General features: G+C 42.6%; 1 protein-coding gene across 1 annotated transcript; it reads right to left on the bottom strand.

Moving 5' to 3' along the window:
- Window positions 1-12,266: 12,266 nt before the first annotated feature.
- LOC139447597 (uncharacterized) lies at window positions 12,267-15,682 on the bottom strand. Its single transcript, XM_071229003.1, has 2 exons — window positions 14,428-15,682; window positions 12,267-13,098 (listed from the first exon to the last, which is right to left on the bottom strand). Exons 1-2 carry the CDS (start codon window positions 15,680-15,682, stop codon window positions 12,554-12,556), a joined length of 1,800 nt encoding a protein of 599 aa, XP_071085104.1. The 3' UTR covers window positions 12,267-12,553.
- Window positions 15,683-15,941: the final 259 nt, after the last annotated feature.

Raw genomic sequence — 15,941 nt, 5'->3', positions numbered from 1 at the left:
TAATTATCATTCCACTTAAATTAGTTCTGTTTCACCGCAAATCGTGTCGTCACCTTTATGAGGTGAGACGAAATAGGATTTAAAGGGGCACTGAACTAAAGCAATCCCCCGGACTGGTTGTTGTCCTTCTTACTGTTTTTTTCCCAGTGAGTACCCGGATGATACGCAACGCAACTGAGCGTGACAAGAGACTGGGCTACCGTCTGCATGGACAGCTAGATAAACTTGGAGGCAATATTTGTTTTACGCAGTTTTGAACACTGATTGGTAAACCGTGATCTATAAAGATTTCGACAAAGGGCGCATGTTACTTAATTTCTTCAACCTAAACAAACAGACAAAAAGAACGGCGGAGCTCATCGGATTTCCTCATTTGGAAATACCCCTGATGGTTATAGTTTAATAATATAAAAAGTATCAATGCAGTGAAAGCATTTTCGGATTTTGGATTGCGTAGATAATACGTTTGTATAATACCCTTGTTGTCATCCACGTTTACTGATATAATCCTACACTTGTGTATTTGGTGTCATTCACTTGATGCACAGTTAATGAATTTATTACAGGTATAATAAGTGGTAGCGCCACTCAGATTACCTGACAAAGGTTCCCATTTTGCATTATTGTATCTGGGGTAATTATTCAATCTAAATCCATGTTTGAAGTGAGGTGAAATGTGTGTTATGTAATATGCACGTGAGATGAATGATCAGTTGATTTTCTTTTTGTAAATTTACTTTTTGTAAATCAACGGATCTTTCCTAGCCATTGTTATAGTGCAAACCATTTCAATACTTTTAATTAGAATAGTGCAAACCATTTCAATACTTTTATTTTACATTTAATTTATCTAAATACCTAACTGGTTCAATATGTTTCCAAGTGCACCGAAATTCTATGCCCTTTTTTCTGTTTAATATATTCAGCAAACATTCGGCGTTCCCCTCTTATCATAAGCCCCTCCGGGCAGGACCCTTAATCTCCAGCGCTATCTATAAATGTTAATTAGCACCTCCTAACGTCGCCGGATCTTACGTATATACATACACGTGGGACAATGACCTTTACAAAACCCGACTGACATGGTCAGTCAGGGAGACAGCAGAGAGAGAGCCTGGAGACAGCCAGAAGATCGACTCGTGTAAGTGACAGAACGGTTCTCCCACCCGGGAGGATTGGCCACTCGGTGCCGGTGTGCGTTCTGTCACGTTATTATCAACCTTTTCGACTCATTTTCAACCATCCACAATAAACACGGCTGCTGTCGTCTAAACTTCACCCCTGAGTTTTGTCTTCCGTCATCACCCTGAGCTACCATCCGAGGGCCGAAACTAACGCCCTTGGACACCATCAAAGGATCAACGTAAAACTATCGAGCTCCAAAATGTCATAATTGTATCTATGATATTCAACTGAATATATCGACTTCATTAGGTACGATCTACCTGTGCGTTTCTGTGTTTTTGAGAGTGTATATGAAGGCGGTCTGTAAATTATCGAGTCTGGACCCGACAATCCAGTTATTGCCATAATGTGCATCGATCCACGCAAATGAGCTACGATGATATGCATCAACCAAGTTAGCGAGCCTCACCACCCGATCCCGTCAGTCGCCTCTTACGACAAGCATAGTCGCCTTTTACGGCAACCTGAAGACCTATTCTACCCAGATCATCAAGGATCGTAAATGATTTTAATATTAGTATTACACCGTTTCTAACTGATCAGAACAAATACGTTGATAATGCATGTTCGTTCAAATTACATTCAGTGCAATCAAATAAAGTTGATAGTTTACGTATTTCAACCAAATTGCACCCATCTTCATTGCAACATATATCACTGCGTTTCTTATGAACATGATAATTTCAAATGTCAGTTACAACCCTTGACGCCAGTGGACAGTTAATGGACATGCCGTTCACATTTAAGTCATTTGATGCAAAATGTGTCGTAAAATGTAGGTGTTTCATGGCCATAATTGCAAACATAGTTCCGGTCATTTAAATCTCCTGCTGAAACGTCACATTACGCACCTGTCTCTTGTATCACACGGTATCTGGATGGCAAATATGTGTAAGAGGAAAATGAAACCATCAGCTCAAGTATGTTTTCATTAACATATGTATTTGTAAAGACCTAGATCATAGTTTCAATTTCCATGTACCTCAGGGTTTTGTCGAGACGGTACGCCCTGTACACGCAGTGTGTCCTCTTTCATCCGCACACAACTCTTCTTGCCTTCATTAGAGCTGTTTTACATGTCACAGACACTGACACAGACGACGCCCAGGTAAGACATATGTAAATTCATTCATTGTACTTCAAATTATATATAGATATTTTATGGATTTTCAGCCAATCAGTTGACACATGATAATCGGCCTTGTTTTCATCTGGTGTCTTTGTATTTGGTTACGCGCATCTATACTGTTTTCTGTCACAAGTATCAAATAAAACCATAAAGCATATTATTATCAAGTCTCTTAAATATGTATAAACATCACTGTGTACATGAACCATGTCTATGTATTTGTTTCAGACAAATGATGACTGTTGTGATACTTATAACTATTGCCTGCCTGGTTCTTTCAACACGAGGTAAGATCACAGGTTTCACATAGCCGTTAAGTGAATCTTTTCCGACTCTCGAGACCTTAGTTTATCAATATTACAGATTTGTTTTTGTACTCCATCCAGGGCCTTACTCCATGTATGACTAAACGATTAACAACATGACGACATTCCTTCCAATCGATGTTCTTCTGGTTTTTTTTAGCAAAAACGTGTCTGTACAACCAGCACTGTTCGGAGTGTTACACACCATATGGCGACTGTAACACAGAATGTTATTCTGGATATTTCGATCCCAAATGCAAGTCTGTGTGCAGCAAGAATTGCAAGCAGAGGAAATGTAAACTACTTGAAAGTGTCGGCATTGGGAAGTGTACGGAAGGCTGTGAACCTGGATATCGTGGCGAGAACTGTAAATTAGACTGTTTAGTTCCATCAGAAAACTGCACCATATGTCCTGGTGGATGTGAAGGGCATTCCTGTAACCAAGGCGATACATGTTTCTCGGGATGCCAAGATGACTACTTCGGCTCAGACTGCAAGATTTGTTCCAGTAGATGTAAATCGTGCAATAGGATAACAGGAACGTGTAATCATTGCCATCCCCCATATCATGGCCAGAACTGTGAGTACACATGTCATAACTGTTCGGGATCTTGTGAGGATGGATGTACACGAGTATGTCATTTTGGAAAACAATGTAAACCGTGCTCTGAGATCTGCGCTAATTACACTTGCGATTCAAAGAGCGGGTCTTGTTTAAATGCATGTAGCAATGGAACGTATGGAAAATACTGTAACCTCACCAGTAACCCATGTATTGACGATGTGTGTGATCAGACGACTGGAAAATGTATCAACGGATGTTTCATCACAGAAGATGGATGTAAGCATAATTGTTCAATGGACGTTCCAACAACTGAGTGCACTACTGGATCCTGTGTAACAGGTAAATCAGGCTGAAATATTTCTGGTTTTGATAAACAAGCTAAATTATCTCTCAAAACCTCACGATGAAACGGACGATTTATTTTTTTGAAATTATTGCGCATCCCCTTTAATCTTCCTATCCTTAGACAATTATCAAGTTGATAATTAGCCATGATTTATGTGACTTAAGCTATGATTGGTGAAGGAGCTTCAATACATCAATGTAATTAAGATATGGTTGTAAAAGTCTCTACTTTCGCTGACGAAACTGTATCAGCATTTAATTGGGTCTAAAAAATCCCTTCGAGACGATTCAAATGAACTTAATGAGAATGTTGCGAAAGCATTATCAGATTTCTTTAATCATATAGGTGGTAAGTGTATAAAGTAGGTTAGTCATTCTATCTCGCCCCTTTAAGAAAAGATTCATAAATAGTTCCTTGTCATAGTTTACTGTTTTGAAGCGAGGTAAAATATTTCCATTTTTTATAAGGCACAACCTGTATGAATGTGTGAATGTACTGACATTTTCTTTTTTTGTTAGAAAACCCAAGGGCTAGTCTTATCAACCCGTACGTAGTAGCACTGGTAGTAGGATTGCTTGTCGCAACAGCTGTATGCTACATCTGTTACCGCAAGGGTCGGTCCTCCACAAGGTCAGTATCAGTATGTAAAGTCGCAACATTTTTATTCAGCCAGTCATGGTTGGTTGGTTTGTTGTTAACTCAGCAATATTCCAGCTATATGACGGTGGTCTGTAAATAATCGAGTCTGGACCAGACTATCCAATGATTAATATCATGAGCGTCGATCCGCGCAGTTGGGATTGATGACATGCATCAACCAAGTCAGCGAGCCTGACCACCCGATCCCGTTAGTCGCCTTTTACGACAAGCATAGTCACCTTTTACGGCAAGCATGGGTTGCTGAAGACCTATTCTACCCCGGAATCTTCACGGATCTCAGCCAGTCACGATCGTTGATGAACGAATAAGAATTGAGCCTAGATATTTTGTTGTGATCTTTTATCTTCAGTCAGTATCTGTCGTAAGCTGGAGCTGCTGGAATTAGTTTTTTCAACAACATCCTTAAAAACGGGCGGTCGGGTATCCTAGTGGCTAAAGCGTTCGCTCGTCACGCTGAAGACCTGGGTTAGATTCCCGACATGGGAACAATGTGTGAAGCCCATTTCTGGTGTCCGTCGCCATAATATTGCTGGAATATTGCTAAAAGCTGCGTAAAACCATACTCACTCACTCACTAAAAACGACAGACATTAGATATGCCATACTGATATTTCCGCAACCTTGGTGTAGCTGATAGAGCATCTGCCCGAATAGCGGTAGGTCATAGGTTTTGGGCATGGCATTTCAATTGTCTAGCTCTAATAAACCAACATTTTACCATGAATTGGGAAATTGATTGGTCAATCAGAGGCTGTTAAATCTCAAAGAAAACTCTGATTGAAACAGCTGGTTTCACGGCCGCATCACCGGGGTAGCTAACATAAAATAGTACTTTTTTCAGTCCTTTCAGTGGACATATTTATGTAATTATATCTACAATTATAGGTTATATAATGCAAAGTTGCGGTTGCTGCAATATTCAAAGAATGTGTGGCAATACATTTCGGGCAGAAAACACGACATAAATCTACTAAGAGAATGTACTTTAAGTTTTGGGGACAACAGAGAGCTGGAATGCGGCGCTTTTCTATGTACGACTGTGACGTCATATCTTCTGCAACACGATGAGCGATATGACGTCATAATGGTGACGTTCGGTATAGAACGAAAACTTTCAAAGTTTGCTTAGTTTTCTTTAGGTACCCACCTCATGTAAGCTGACCCGAGTAGTCGTGCTTATATGCTTTCAATGCCTGTCATATGTTCGAGTGAATTATTTCGGTGTAAACAAACTGCGCGTTCGGTTCCAAATTCAATTTAGTACGGTTGAATCTACAGGTTACCTAGCTCTATCTTGAAAAGACATTATGTTTATCTCATAAATAATCTGGACTGGTACAAACAACAACAGCAACAACAACACACACACACACACACACACACACACACACACACACAGTCACGTGGAATAATCTTGAATGCGATGTTAAACCCTATTTCACCTCATCTCATAAAAGTGACAAGGTTGGCGGTAAAACAAAACTTATTTAAATGATAATATAATATTATCTTTCTCAAATCCAAATCTATGTTGAAATATTAGTATGTGCAATGTACACAATGACGCCTTTTTCAATGATCATTTCGGAAATTTGAAATTAAGATCCATTAAGATAAACACTATCTGCTTCAGTGAAAGGATAGTAATGTGTTTCATAGTATAATCTTCATCACATATGTTGTACACATTGCTGACATCATGGTAAATGTTGTGCTTTCTGAAGCCGGGTAACTATGAACAATGCATTCGTGTTGGCTTTTGTTATTTGTCAGACATTCATACTGTATGCATTTTATGTCGTTCTTGAAATGTTATATGCTCAAATAGAAGTCACAGAAACATATTCAGGTGTGTGATCTGCTGGGATCACAATTATTCGGGGAAATGTTTTCTCACTTTTTGAAAGCCCCTCAATGTGACATCTGAACAAAACTAGGTTATCACCAATAAAGTGTTCATGCTCGGAGCGTGACGAATGATTTTTTCAAGTATTATGAGCATCGATACACAGCGGCAGACAGCAACTTTCCTCGTGCCCTTATGGCTGAACAGGAACATATAACCGGACATCAGTTGGCTTATTCAGTAACTCCATTATACACCGCGTTGACAAATATGGTTATTGCGTGAGGAAAATAATTGTAATTCTTTTTTATATCAATCGTTCTAAATTTAGGGAGTGAGTGTGTGAGTTAGTTTAACGCGGCTTTGAATATATGTCAAGTCGTAACACTGATCGTGGGAGGGGACCCAAACTAACCACATGTTTTCTTCGCTCGCCACTTTATTGAAATGATACAGAGAAAAGAAAACAATCAGGATAAATTGAGGCTGATCGAATTCTTCTGACACATGATTGAACGTAAGTATTTATAATTGGAATTTGACGAAATTTGTTTTCATGATCTCGATCGGATCTACGTGGTACTTGTTGTTACCATCCCTGGCGCTCGGCATTACTTGGGACTTTACGGCTTGGAGTCAGTGTACTGTGTCTGAGTGGGGTATTCATGTTTAACTGCTACTTGATATCCCAGTGGGCTAGCATTATAAAGTCGGTATATGCAGTGTGACACAAACCATAATGAAATGCCTTCTAAATCCACCAGGGCAATTGGGTGGACCTTCAGATTACAACAGTAGCCTGTACTGCCGAAGCAATGTGTGCAGCCCGTTGCAGCACCTTTAATATTCCTCAAAGCGGAAAAAACCAAAATCCGACCCCTCACTCAAATGCAGCCACGTGTAATAGGTGGCATGATAACACAAATATATGGGTGACCCTCATTTCGTCTACTTAAATCAATCTTTATCTGATTTATAATAGATTCCCCCGCCAGGACGAAGAGAACTGTTCACAGAGTATGGATGAAAGAGAAGAAGAAAACTTCCCACCTGCCGCAGATGTTGCTATAGCTTCGACACAACGCAACTCTGAACACATTTACCATGATATTGATATAAGTGAAATGGGGCCGGTGATTGTGTTTCTCTAGACAGATTGTGGTGAATGAATGTATTTGGTCTTAACACTACCAACATGAGGCAAGACTAATAGACGAGTAACTAATATTTTTTTTTAATTATCATTTTACAATTATTTTGGATATAGGACGAACTCCCCAAATGGTCGAAGATTTTTGTCTGAGAGAACTTTAGAATCCACATATAAACTGTGCTGACAGATTTGACTTATACTCAGTTATACCACAGACTATATTTGGTTGAAAAGATCAGCCTCATTGTGTTAATTACACATTGAACATTTTGTGCATATTTTACGCTTGTTGGTTTGCAATTCTGCAGGCAAGACAACATAACGAAAAGTCGCCTCTATATTTGTTTGGGTGAGTTTCAAAATATATTTTATTTATCTTGATTTTTTATATATATGATGTCGGAAATAGATGTACACAGTTCAAATAGTATTTGTTTTAATATATTTTCTAATGGTGCACCCTATTCCACCCCGGATCTTCACGGGTCATCTACATACATACCTATAGTTGTAAGCATTTCAACTCTAATGACATTGCCTTGTGTGGTTATGCTACCCTGTTTTTTTACTTAATTATTCATAGTACATTTTGAATATATTTCTTGTAAATTTCAACAAGTGAACAATACAAATGGAGCATATAATTCACTATTATTGACTATGTTATTTGTTTTTATGTTGTGTACACATTGTCGTGTCCTGTCCGGGCAGTAACATTATAACTTTATAAGTATTAGTGAAAAGATTCATTCAAGTAAAGGCTTCCTCTCCAGTATAGGTCTGAGATTACAATCGTAATTTCTGGCCAGCCGAGGAACTCATTGGGCTAGGAATATATTACAATTTGAACTTGCTTGGAATGTCAAATGGTCTAAATTTAGATGTGCAGCAAACCTGCACAACAAAGTGACACTTGCACAGGACAATCATAACGCCCACTGAGCCAGAGTAAAGGGGACGGGGACGGAAAGTTACGTTTGTTTTGTTTGTGCTTGTAGTGGAGACACATTACGGGAACGAAAACAGTTACATGTAGTTTGTGCTTGTAGTGGATACACTTTTTTCTGCTCAGATGTGACAATGGATGTTTCCTAATTCCTAAATGAGAACTTGGTAAGTGAAACTTAAATATTCATGTATTAGTTTTCATACAAACTATGTCTGTGTCTGCAATGCATGGTCAGGAGATGAAACAGACTATACTTTAAGCCCCCATTGTTCAGCCAATTCACATGTGTGTTACAACTGACTGCATTGAGCTCAAATGGGGAAATTTGAGCTAACTGGGAACTGACCATTCATGAGTGTATACACTGATAATAATTACTTAAAGTTTAAAACAGCGACATTATGGGTCGGTACAATGAATTGCCATTTGTTAAGTAACTACATTTTCTGTATATTTCCAAAACCAAAGATGGTAGGATCATGTTCTGCATGAATTTTAGCTTTATATTTTATTAGTCCAACATTGTTGACAGTTTATATGTTTCATGTTACATGCATTATATATTATGAATTATGAGTTTTGTCCAAATGTGGAAATACATAGGAGATACATTTCTTGCCGGGAGTCAATCGTCACTACTTGCCTCATCTGCTCATCCATGAATGTTATGTGAGAAAATGCGAAAAACCAAATTGATACTAATGCGCGTCTAACACTAGCTTCGGTCAAAGAATTCCTCAGGAATAATTTTTGATCTTACATAATTTTTATATATTTTTCAAAGGTTGTTTGCGATAAGGACGAACTAACGTTTTGTGATTTAGAGCTTCAAGACCAAGGACAATTTTGAGGTTGAAATTCATTACAAAATCTTCAGAAGAGATTATTGTTGTGGGACATGTGCATACATTTGGCAACAGACAGACCTTAATGTCTATTCAAATGTAAATCAGTACAGAGGGACTTAACATCGTGGGCTTCTTTGCACACAGGGCATCGGGATACTGCTGATTGCGATGTTAAGCAATAAATAGATATAAAAGAAACATTTACGGGCTTGAAACACATTTCAACTCCAGACCTTCCAGGAATGTGCTTGAATTGTATTCAATAGTTTTCAAGTTACTTGACAGCGACCTGTTCAATGTCAGGTCATCGGGACAAAACAGTAATTGTTTATTACATTACAAGAATATAATGAGTGAGTGAGTTGGGTTTAACGCCGCTTTTAACAATGTTCCAGTTATATCACGGTGTGTCAGCTTCATGTGGGAGGAAAGCCCGAAGTGATGCAGGTCTCAGACGTTTGTCACTTCGGTGAAACCCACGAGCACGGGTATGGTGCTGGCAAACCTAGAAACATTATCGGGGTGAACCGGGATTCGAACCCACAATCATAGGTTTCTGGCGTGCCCAAGGGACGCAACTCTGGACAACGAATCGCGGCGCCTTAGACGACTGGGCCACCCGTGCCCCCCAAGAATATAATGTACATTTGCATTTATATCTATGTATATATAATAGGTACATATCTTATTCGAACCGTGAAGATCCGGGGCAGAGAATAGGTCTTCAGCAACCCATGCTTGCCGTAAAAGGCGACTATACTTGTCGTAAGAGGCGACTAACGGGATCGGGTGGTCAGGCTCGCAGTCTTGGTAGATATATGTCATCGTGTCCCAGTTGCGTGGATCGATGCTCATGATGTCAATCACTGGTTCGTCTGGTCCAGACTCGACTATTTACAGACAGCCGTCACACAGCTGGAATATCGCTGGGTGCGGCGTTAAACAACAAACAAACAAACATATCTTACTCTGCCATCGTATTTTCCACCACACGGGACTCATTTATTTATAGGCCGCCTTTATATAGCTTGACTGTGGCCTTAAAGAACAAACAGTGCCAAATGAGAGTCGACTATACGATTCCGATTATATCATGAGCATGTGTTTATGAATCACGATCAAACAGTGATGATACTGGGTATTTGCGAAAGGGCGTGCGTATCCTGCCCAACCGGTGGCACCCGTCACAAACGGCACCCGTCACATTCAACATGGGCACATATGGTATACGTCAAAATAGGGAATGGCATGAGACATAATATCTGTCACGGATGCGTCAAATTTGGAAAATTTCTCCTCATGTATACCATAAAACTTAAGCTTTTTGAAAGCTTTACTGAGGCTATCGATGTTATAACCTTGATCAAGCAAGAGTTGTATGGCAGTCTTCGAAATCTTGGTTTACTAAAGTATGCTCGATTGTACCTCCAAAGTTGTGAAATGTAGACACCAAGGGCTAGAGTATTGAAAGTGGAAGTAATCGCTCTTGTCATACAGTCTTGTGTGTTTCGTAACTCTGAATCTTTATGCATAGATCTAAAAATGAACCAGATGAGGCGGTCTCACTGGTCTCCTTAAATTTTAGTTCAGGAGGGTCAATCGGTAGAAGGGAATTGGCTATGTGATAGTTATATTGAACTATATCAGATCATCGAAATACCTGAAGCTTAAGTTAAACTTCATTATGCAAACACCAATGCTGACTGATACACCTGGATGTGTGCACAAAACTGCTCGAATGACATTCTTCACTTGCAGTCAAATCATAATTTTCAAAGCTCCTATTAAAAGAATACAGAAAGTTTGGCGTTATATAAAGCACGCCATTGGAAATAGCAGATGTTCCGTCATTGTTTTGTATTGTGAAGGTGTTGCTTGTATTCGGGATTCATTCATATTTTCCTGAAGCCGCTTTCTAATGACGCACGCATATCAGATAAAAGCACATTGCCTCATGCTACATAAGGGAGCTAACTTCACTTCCACCGAAATATCATATTAACTATGTTGCATAAAATCAGAGGCTTTCAATACACGCAACTGACCAAGCGCTTGACCCATATTCGTATTGTGAAGAGTTACCATTCTAAACTTCCGATATGGCACAGCCCTGACGGACGCCGACGTTGCATTCAAACATATCCCAAAATAGACAATCAACTATTACACACGACTTAACAGATTGATAAATGTCCCCAAGAGATCTTACAGTTTATGGGAAACGCTTTTCTGATCTTGGACGAATCATGATGACTATTTATTAACCATGTCAATGCTTTTGAAATGTCCACAAGAAAGGCATGAACGTTACCCTTTTCTTCCCCAAAATTTCGTTCATTACAGACTGTTAGATAATACATATATAATACCCCCAACACACTTCCCCGCCTTGTGAACGCCATCTCAGAAACCACAAAACCAAGTTGGTGTATTCTCTCACAGAATGGTTGTCTGAACCTTGATAGCTCAACAACTAAAATCTACGTAGCCCAAAGTGTAAATATTCTCTTATATCTATTCCCTGAATGTCGCACGTGCGTGTTGTCACATGATATCCTTTACCCAGCCATTATTGATCTTTTGCAATTTCATAAAAGAACCAAGTAAGCATGTAAGTCGACACTTTAAGGGAAAACTTCACTCCTTGTCCTTGTCACGATAAGTGTTGACCATACATATAGTTTTGTCTCTGTCTTCAAGGGGTCTGGACAATTCGTCAAAAATTAAAGCAACCGTCGTCTGAAGGTTATTGAGAAAACAATATGTGAAATGCTAGAATTTCACATTGATAATCTACGTGATTATCCCGCGATATGCCAAGGAGAGGCACGGGCCACCGAGCCGTTGGTGCCCGTGCCTGTAATAAAACAGAAGATGAGATTGGGTTAAATGGCCGAGGGTGTGCAGGTACTAGTGGGCTACTTAGCTGCTAATTGTATATACCAAAAATGCTACCATTGCCATGGCCACGCGCGTGGCCGACGGCGATTGCAGCTAGCGCTGCTGGCCTGAGACTGCTACCGCTGTCCGGCCCCCACGGTAGCATATTTAAACGCTACCATTGCTTGGCAACTCCCACGTTGCCAAAAGCAGCTCCACGCTGCTGGCCTAAGTCAGACTGCCGCTGCCCGGCCCCAGGTAGCCGGCCAAAGCAGATCCCACTGCCCGGCCCCATTTGCAAAACCATTGTGCGGCTCCCGCCGCGGACCCAACTGTCAGCTACCGCTTGACAAGACGACTTCCGCCGCCGGGCCCATATACGTGGCAACTGTTTGCCCCAACGTATGTTATTCTACGATTCCCCGGCTGAAAAGTCGGGAAAGACAAGGTTCCCACTGAGAAGCAGGTAACCCCGGAAAGGTTCCCGCTGAAAAGCAGGTAGCCTTAAGCACGAGTATTAATTTGGAAGCAAGTTAATTTGTTACTAGCAGTGTAGCCCACAAGAACCCCGCCACAAAGCACCAGAGTGCTACCCCACACCCACGGCCACGCGATACGCGGAGATAGCATTGTTGCCCGGCTTGCTTATGTACTGAAAGGAAACACTAACCTGTGGAGATAATATCCTTACTGGCGCAAAACGAGCGCCAGGGCATGCAATAAATTGTCCGTAAACACACACAGTCCTTTGTCACTGAGGTGGACGCCCTCCCAGGCGTACCATGTCTTGTCAGATGCCAGGATCTGGGGATGTGGCACTGTTGTACCGCCGAGCTCTTTGACTCGGTTGGTCAGTCGGCGGTTGATATTCTTCCGCATCCCCTCGATCTTTCGTGGATCCCTGGCATCGTGCCAGTAGCGCCTGGGCAGCATTGAGGATACGATGATCTTGGTGTCAGGAAGCTGGAGTTGTATCCGAAGAATTGATGCCACCATGTCAAGGTAGAGTTGGCTGCCTTTGACCGAGCACAGGTCGTTGGAGCCCAGGTGAATGATGAGGGCTCTGGGGCTGCGCCGTGTCGCCTTGACCTGTGTATCCAGAATGGTGTCCAGCTCCTTCCACCTCATCCCCCCTCGTGCCAGCCATAGCATCCTCGGTTGGTTCGGGCTGGTGCCCTTCAGGAGCAAGTACTGCCGTGCCCTGGCCATGTAGCTGGATCCCACCATCCAAACTGTAAACAATAAGAAGTGCAGTAAGTACCATGAAAGACTATTTGATTTAATTGTGCAACATTGAATTTGTTGGTAAGCGTATGTAAGCATTGTAGCAATCTGATTTCCACCTGCCGTATTGTTGTATGAGGTGTTCAGGCACCCCGTTCATGGCTGCTGATGTGGCTGCCCCAATGCGGAAGGAGTGCGAAGAATAGCAGGCCGTGTTTATGTTGCTGTGTGCTAAGGCCTTTTTTAGGAGTGCCTGGAATTGGTACCTTGTAACGGGGGAATGGTCAGAGTGGACGAATGCATGTTGTGGGCCGGAGGGGCGCGCCTCCAGGTAGTGCTTGATGGCGACTACCAGACATAGCGGATTACCTGGTATAGGTGACATTGTAACTGTTGTCCCCATCCTGTACTGATCAGACTTTGAGTGTGGTAAATGGATTGAAAGCTGCTGGGGGTTGCCCGAGAAGCTTAAATTCTGGATGGCGCAACCTGTTTTTGAGGGTCCAGTTTGGACGAGTTCGCTAACCCTAAAGAAACCGAAGAATGCTGTGCAGTAGACTGCCTTGAACAGCCTGGCTTCATATGCTGATGAGCATACGTGAGGCAGATTGTTGGTTACTACCTGCAGCAGATCTGCAGTGAGCCCGTGGAATTTGTGGTGTGAAGACAGCGCTGCAATGTAAGTCTTGACTGTGATAGGGGAGTGGTGAGTGACTGACAGATAAGCAATAAAGTTTACGACCTGATCCAGCGGGACTGGCCACACCTCTTGTAGCTGGTGTGCGGACCGGAACTGGTGCAAGGCATTGATGCCTGTTTGGTAAGTGGCCCATGTATTAGTAGACAGAGATTGTTGTAGGAGTCTGCCGGCTTCCTGCCTCAGATCAGCCATATGTTGCACGGGATAGGTGTGGGGTTCTGGTCCGCGGCTGGTGCTGCCTCTCGGAAGCGTTTGAGCTGAAACCTCGAGAGAGCATCGGCAATAGTGTTAGCAGTGGAACATACATACTTTGCCTTAAACATAATATTATATCGGAGACACTGCAGGATTAGGCGACGGAGTAGGCTCATCACTCTGGGGGCCTTGGTTGACTGCTTGTTGATAATTGTTACGACGGCTTGGTTGTCGCAGTAAAAGAGGACCTTTTTGTTTGCGAGTTGCTTGCCCCAGATTTGGATGGCCAGTGTGATGGGGAACAGCTCCAGGAGCGTCAAGTCCCGTGTAGTTCCACCCGTCACCCACTGGGGTGGCCATGCGCCGTTAAACCATTTGCCCTGCATGTAGGCCCCAAAGCCGGCGCCACCCGCTGCGTCTGAAAACAGCTGGAGGAAATCGCTGTCCACCCATAGTTGGTCCTGAAACACTGAAATGCCGTTATAACTCGTAAGAAATGTTAACCACATTTGTAGGTCTTCCTTGACCCAGCTGGTAATCCTAATGTGGTGAAATGGTTGCTTACCTTTGCTAAGCAGATCGATTAGCCTGCGGCTGAATGCCCTTGCCATTGGTATAGCCCTGCACATAAAGTTAAGCTTGCCTATGAGGGACTGAAGGGCCCTTTTTGTGACCTTGATGTTACCTGTTGACAGGATGTCTTGGATTTCCCTTGTTGCCTCCTTGATCTTGGGCTCTGGGATTCTGATCTGCATTGCAATGGTGTCGATTTCCAGCCCTAGGAATGTCAGTTTGGTTGTGGGGACCACCGTCTTGTCGTGCGCAATAGGAACCCCAAGCTGTTCAAGTGTATTCACGCATCCGTTGAGGTTGTCTGAGCAGTGGCTGGTGCCTGCTGTGCCCCCCGTTAGGAAGTCATCCAGGTAATGCATGACCGGACACGTTGGAAGATGCGATTGCATGCACCATTGCAAGAAGGTACTAAACGTTTCAAATATGGCGCAAGATATGGAGCAGCCAAATGGTAAGCATTTATCGAAACAGAACTCACCTTCGAATCTGATGCCTAGCAGCTCGAAATCGGATGGGTGGACTGGTATAATTCTAAAGGCCGACTGAATGTCGAATTTTGCTAGTAATGCTCCCTTTCCCAGTTGTTGCACCATCTGGGTAGCTTCATCAAATCTGGCGTACACAACGGAGCAGGCCTCTGTGTCTATGAAGTCATTTATAGATTTACCCCTGGGATAGGATAGATGGTGAATTAGACGGAATTCCTCCGCATGCTTACCCAGGTGCTGACCATATCCTGGCTGCTTCTTGGGCACCAGGCCTATTGGGGTTACTTGGAGGTTGTCTAGGGGGGTGTCCTTGAAGGGGCCCGCCATCCTGCCAAGGTCGACTTCCTTTTGTAGTTTTTGTTTCACGTAGCCTGCCGTATCTTGGTGTGTGGCTGATCGCAAGTTTCGTGCCAGGCGACCCGTGCGGCTTCCCTGGAACTCGAGCTTAAAGCCAAAGCTAAAACCTACCCATAAATAATTTGCATCTCTGTAATTGACCCTAGCATATTGGCGTAACCAGGGTGCCATTTCATTGAGATCCACGGGGGAAGGGGCCACTGAATTTACCTGCCTTGCCGGCTGGTTTTCTGTTAGGAAAGGGCTGATTGGGCTTGTATGGGGTCGGTTGGACCCCATTCCCTAGAAGGCAGGTCCTAGAGCTATGGGAATGTTTGCCACACTTACCGCATTTGTGAGTGTACTTACAGTTGACCCTGCTACAGCCAAATTTATTGAAATCCAGGCATACCTGACTGGCGATGTCCCCCTGTACGCGTGTCATTGCGCCCCGTCCGCCTGATTCTGGTTGTAGTACCGGCTGTGTTACCATGTACTTCAGCCACAACTCCCCGTCGATGTTGTCCCAGCGTCGTGAGGGGTCCCTTGACATTCTGTG

This window comes from Haliotis cracherodii, unplaced genomic scaffold, assembly GCF_022045235.1.
Source record: "Haliotis cracherodii isolate W230 unplaced genomic scaffold, xgHalCrac1.p SCAF_7, whole genome shotgun sequence".
Taxonomy (NCBI): domain Eukaryota; kingdom Metazoa; phylum Mollusca; class Gastropoda; order Lepetellida; family Haliotidae; genus Haliotis; species Haliotis cracherodii.
Note: the sequence above shows the minus strand (reverse complement) of the source record. Positions and strands in the feature narration are given on the sequence as shown.

Coding starts and splice junctions, on each gene's coding strand:
- LOC139447597 (XM_071229003.1), bottom strand. CDS start 15,682: ATGGGGTCCAACCGACCCCATACAAGCCCAATCAGCCCTTTCCTAACA. Junction 13,099..14,427: donor GGACCAACTATGGGTGGACA/GCGATTTCCTCC, acceptor TATTGTTTACAG/TTTGGATGGTGGGATCCAGC.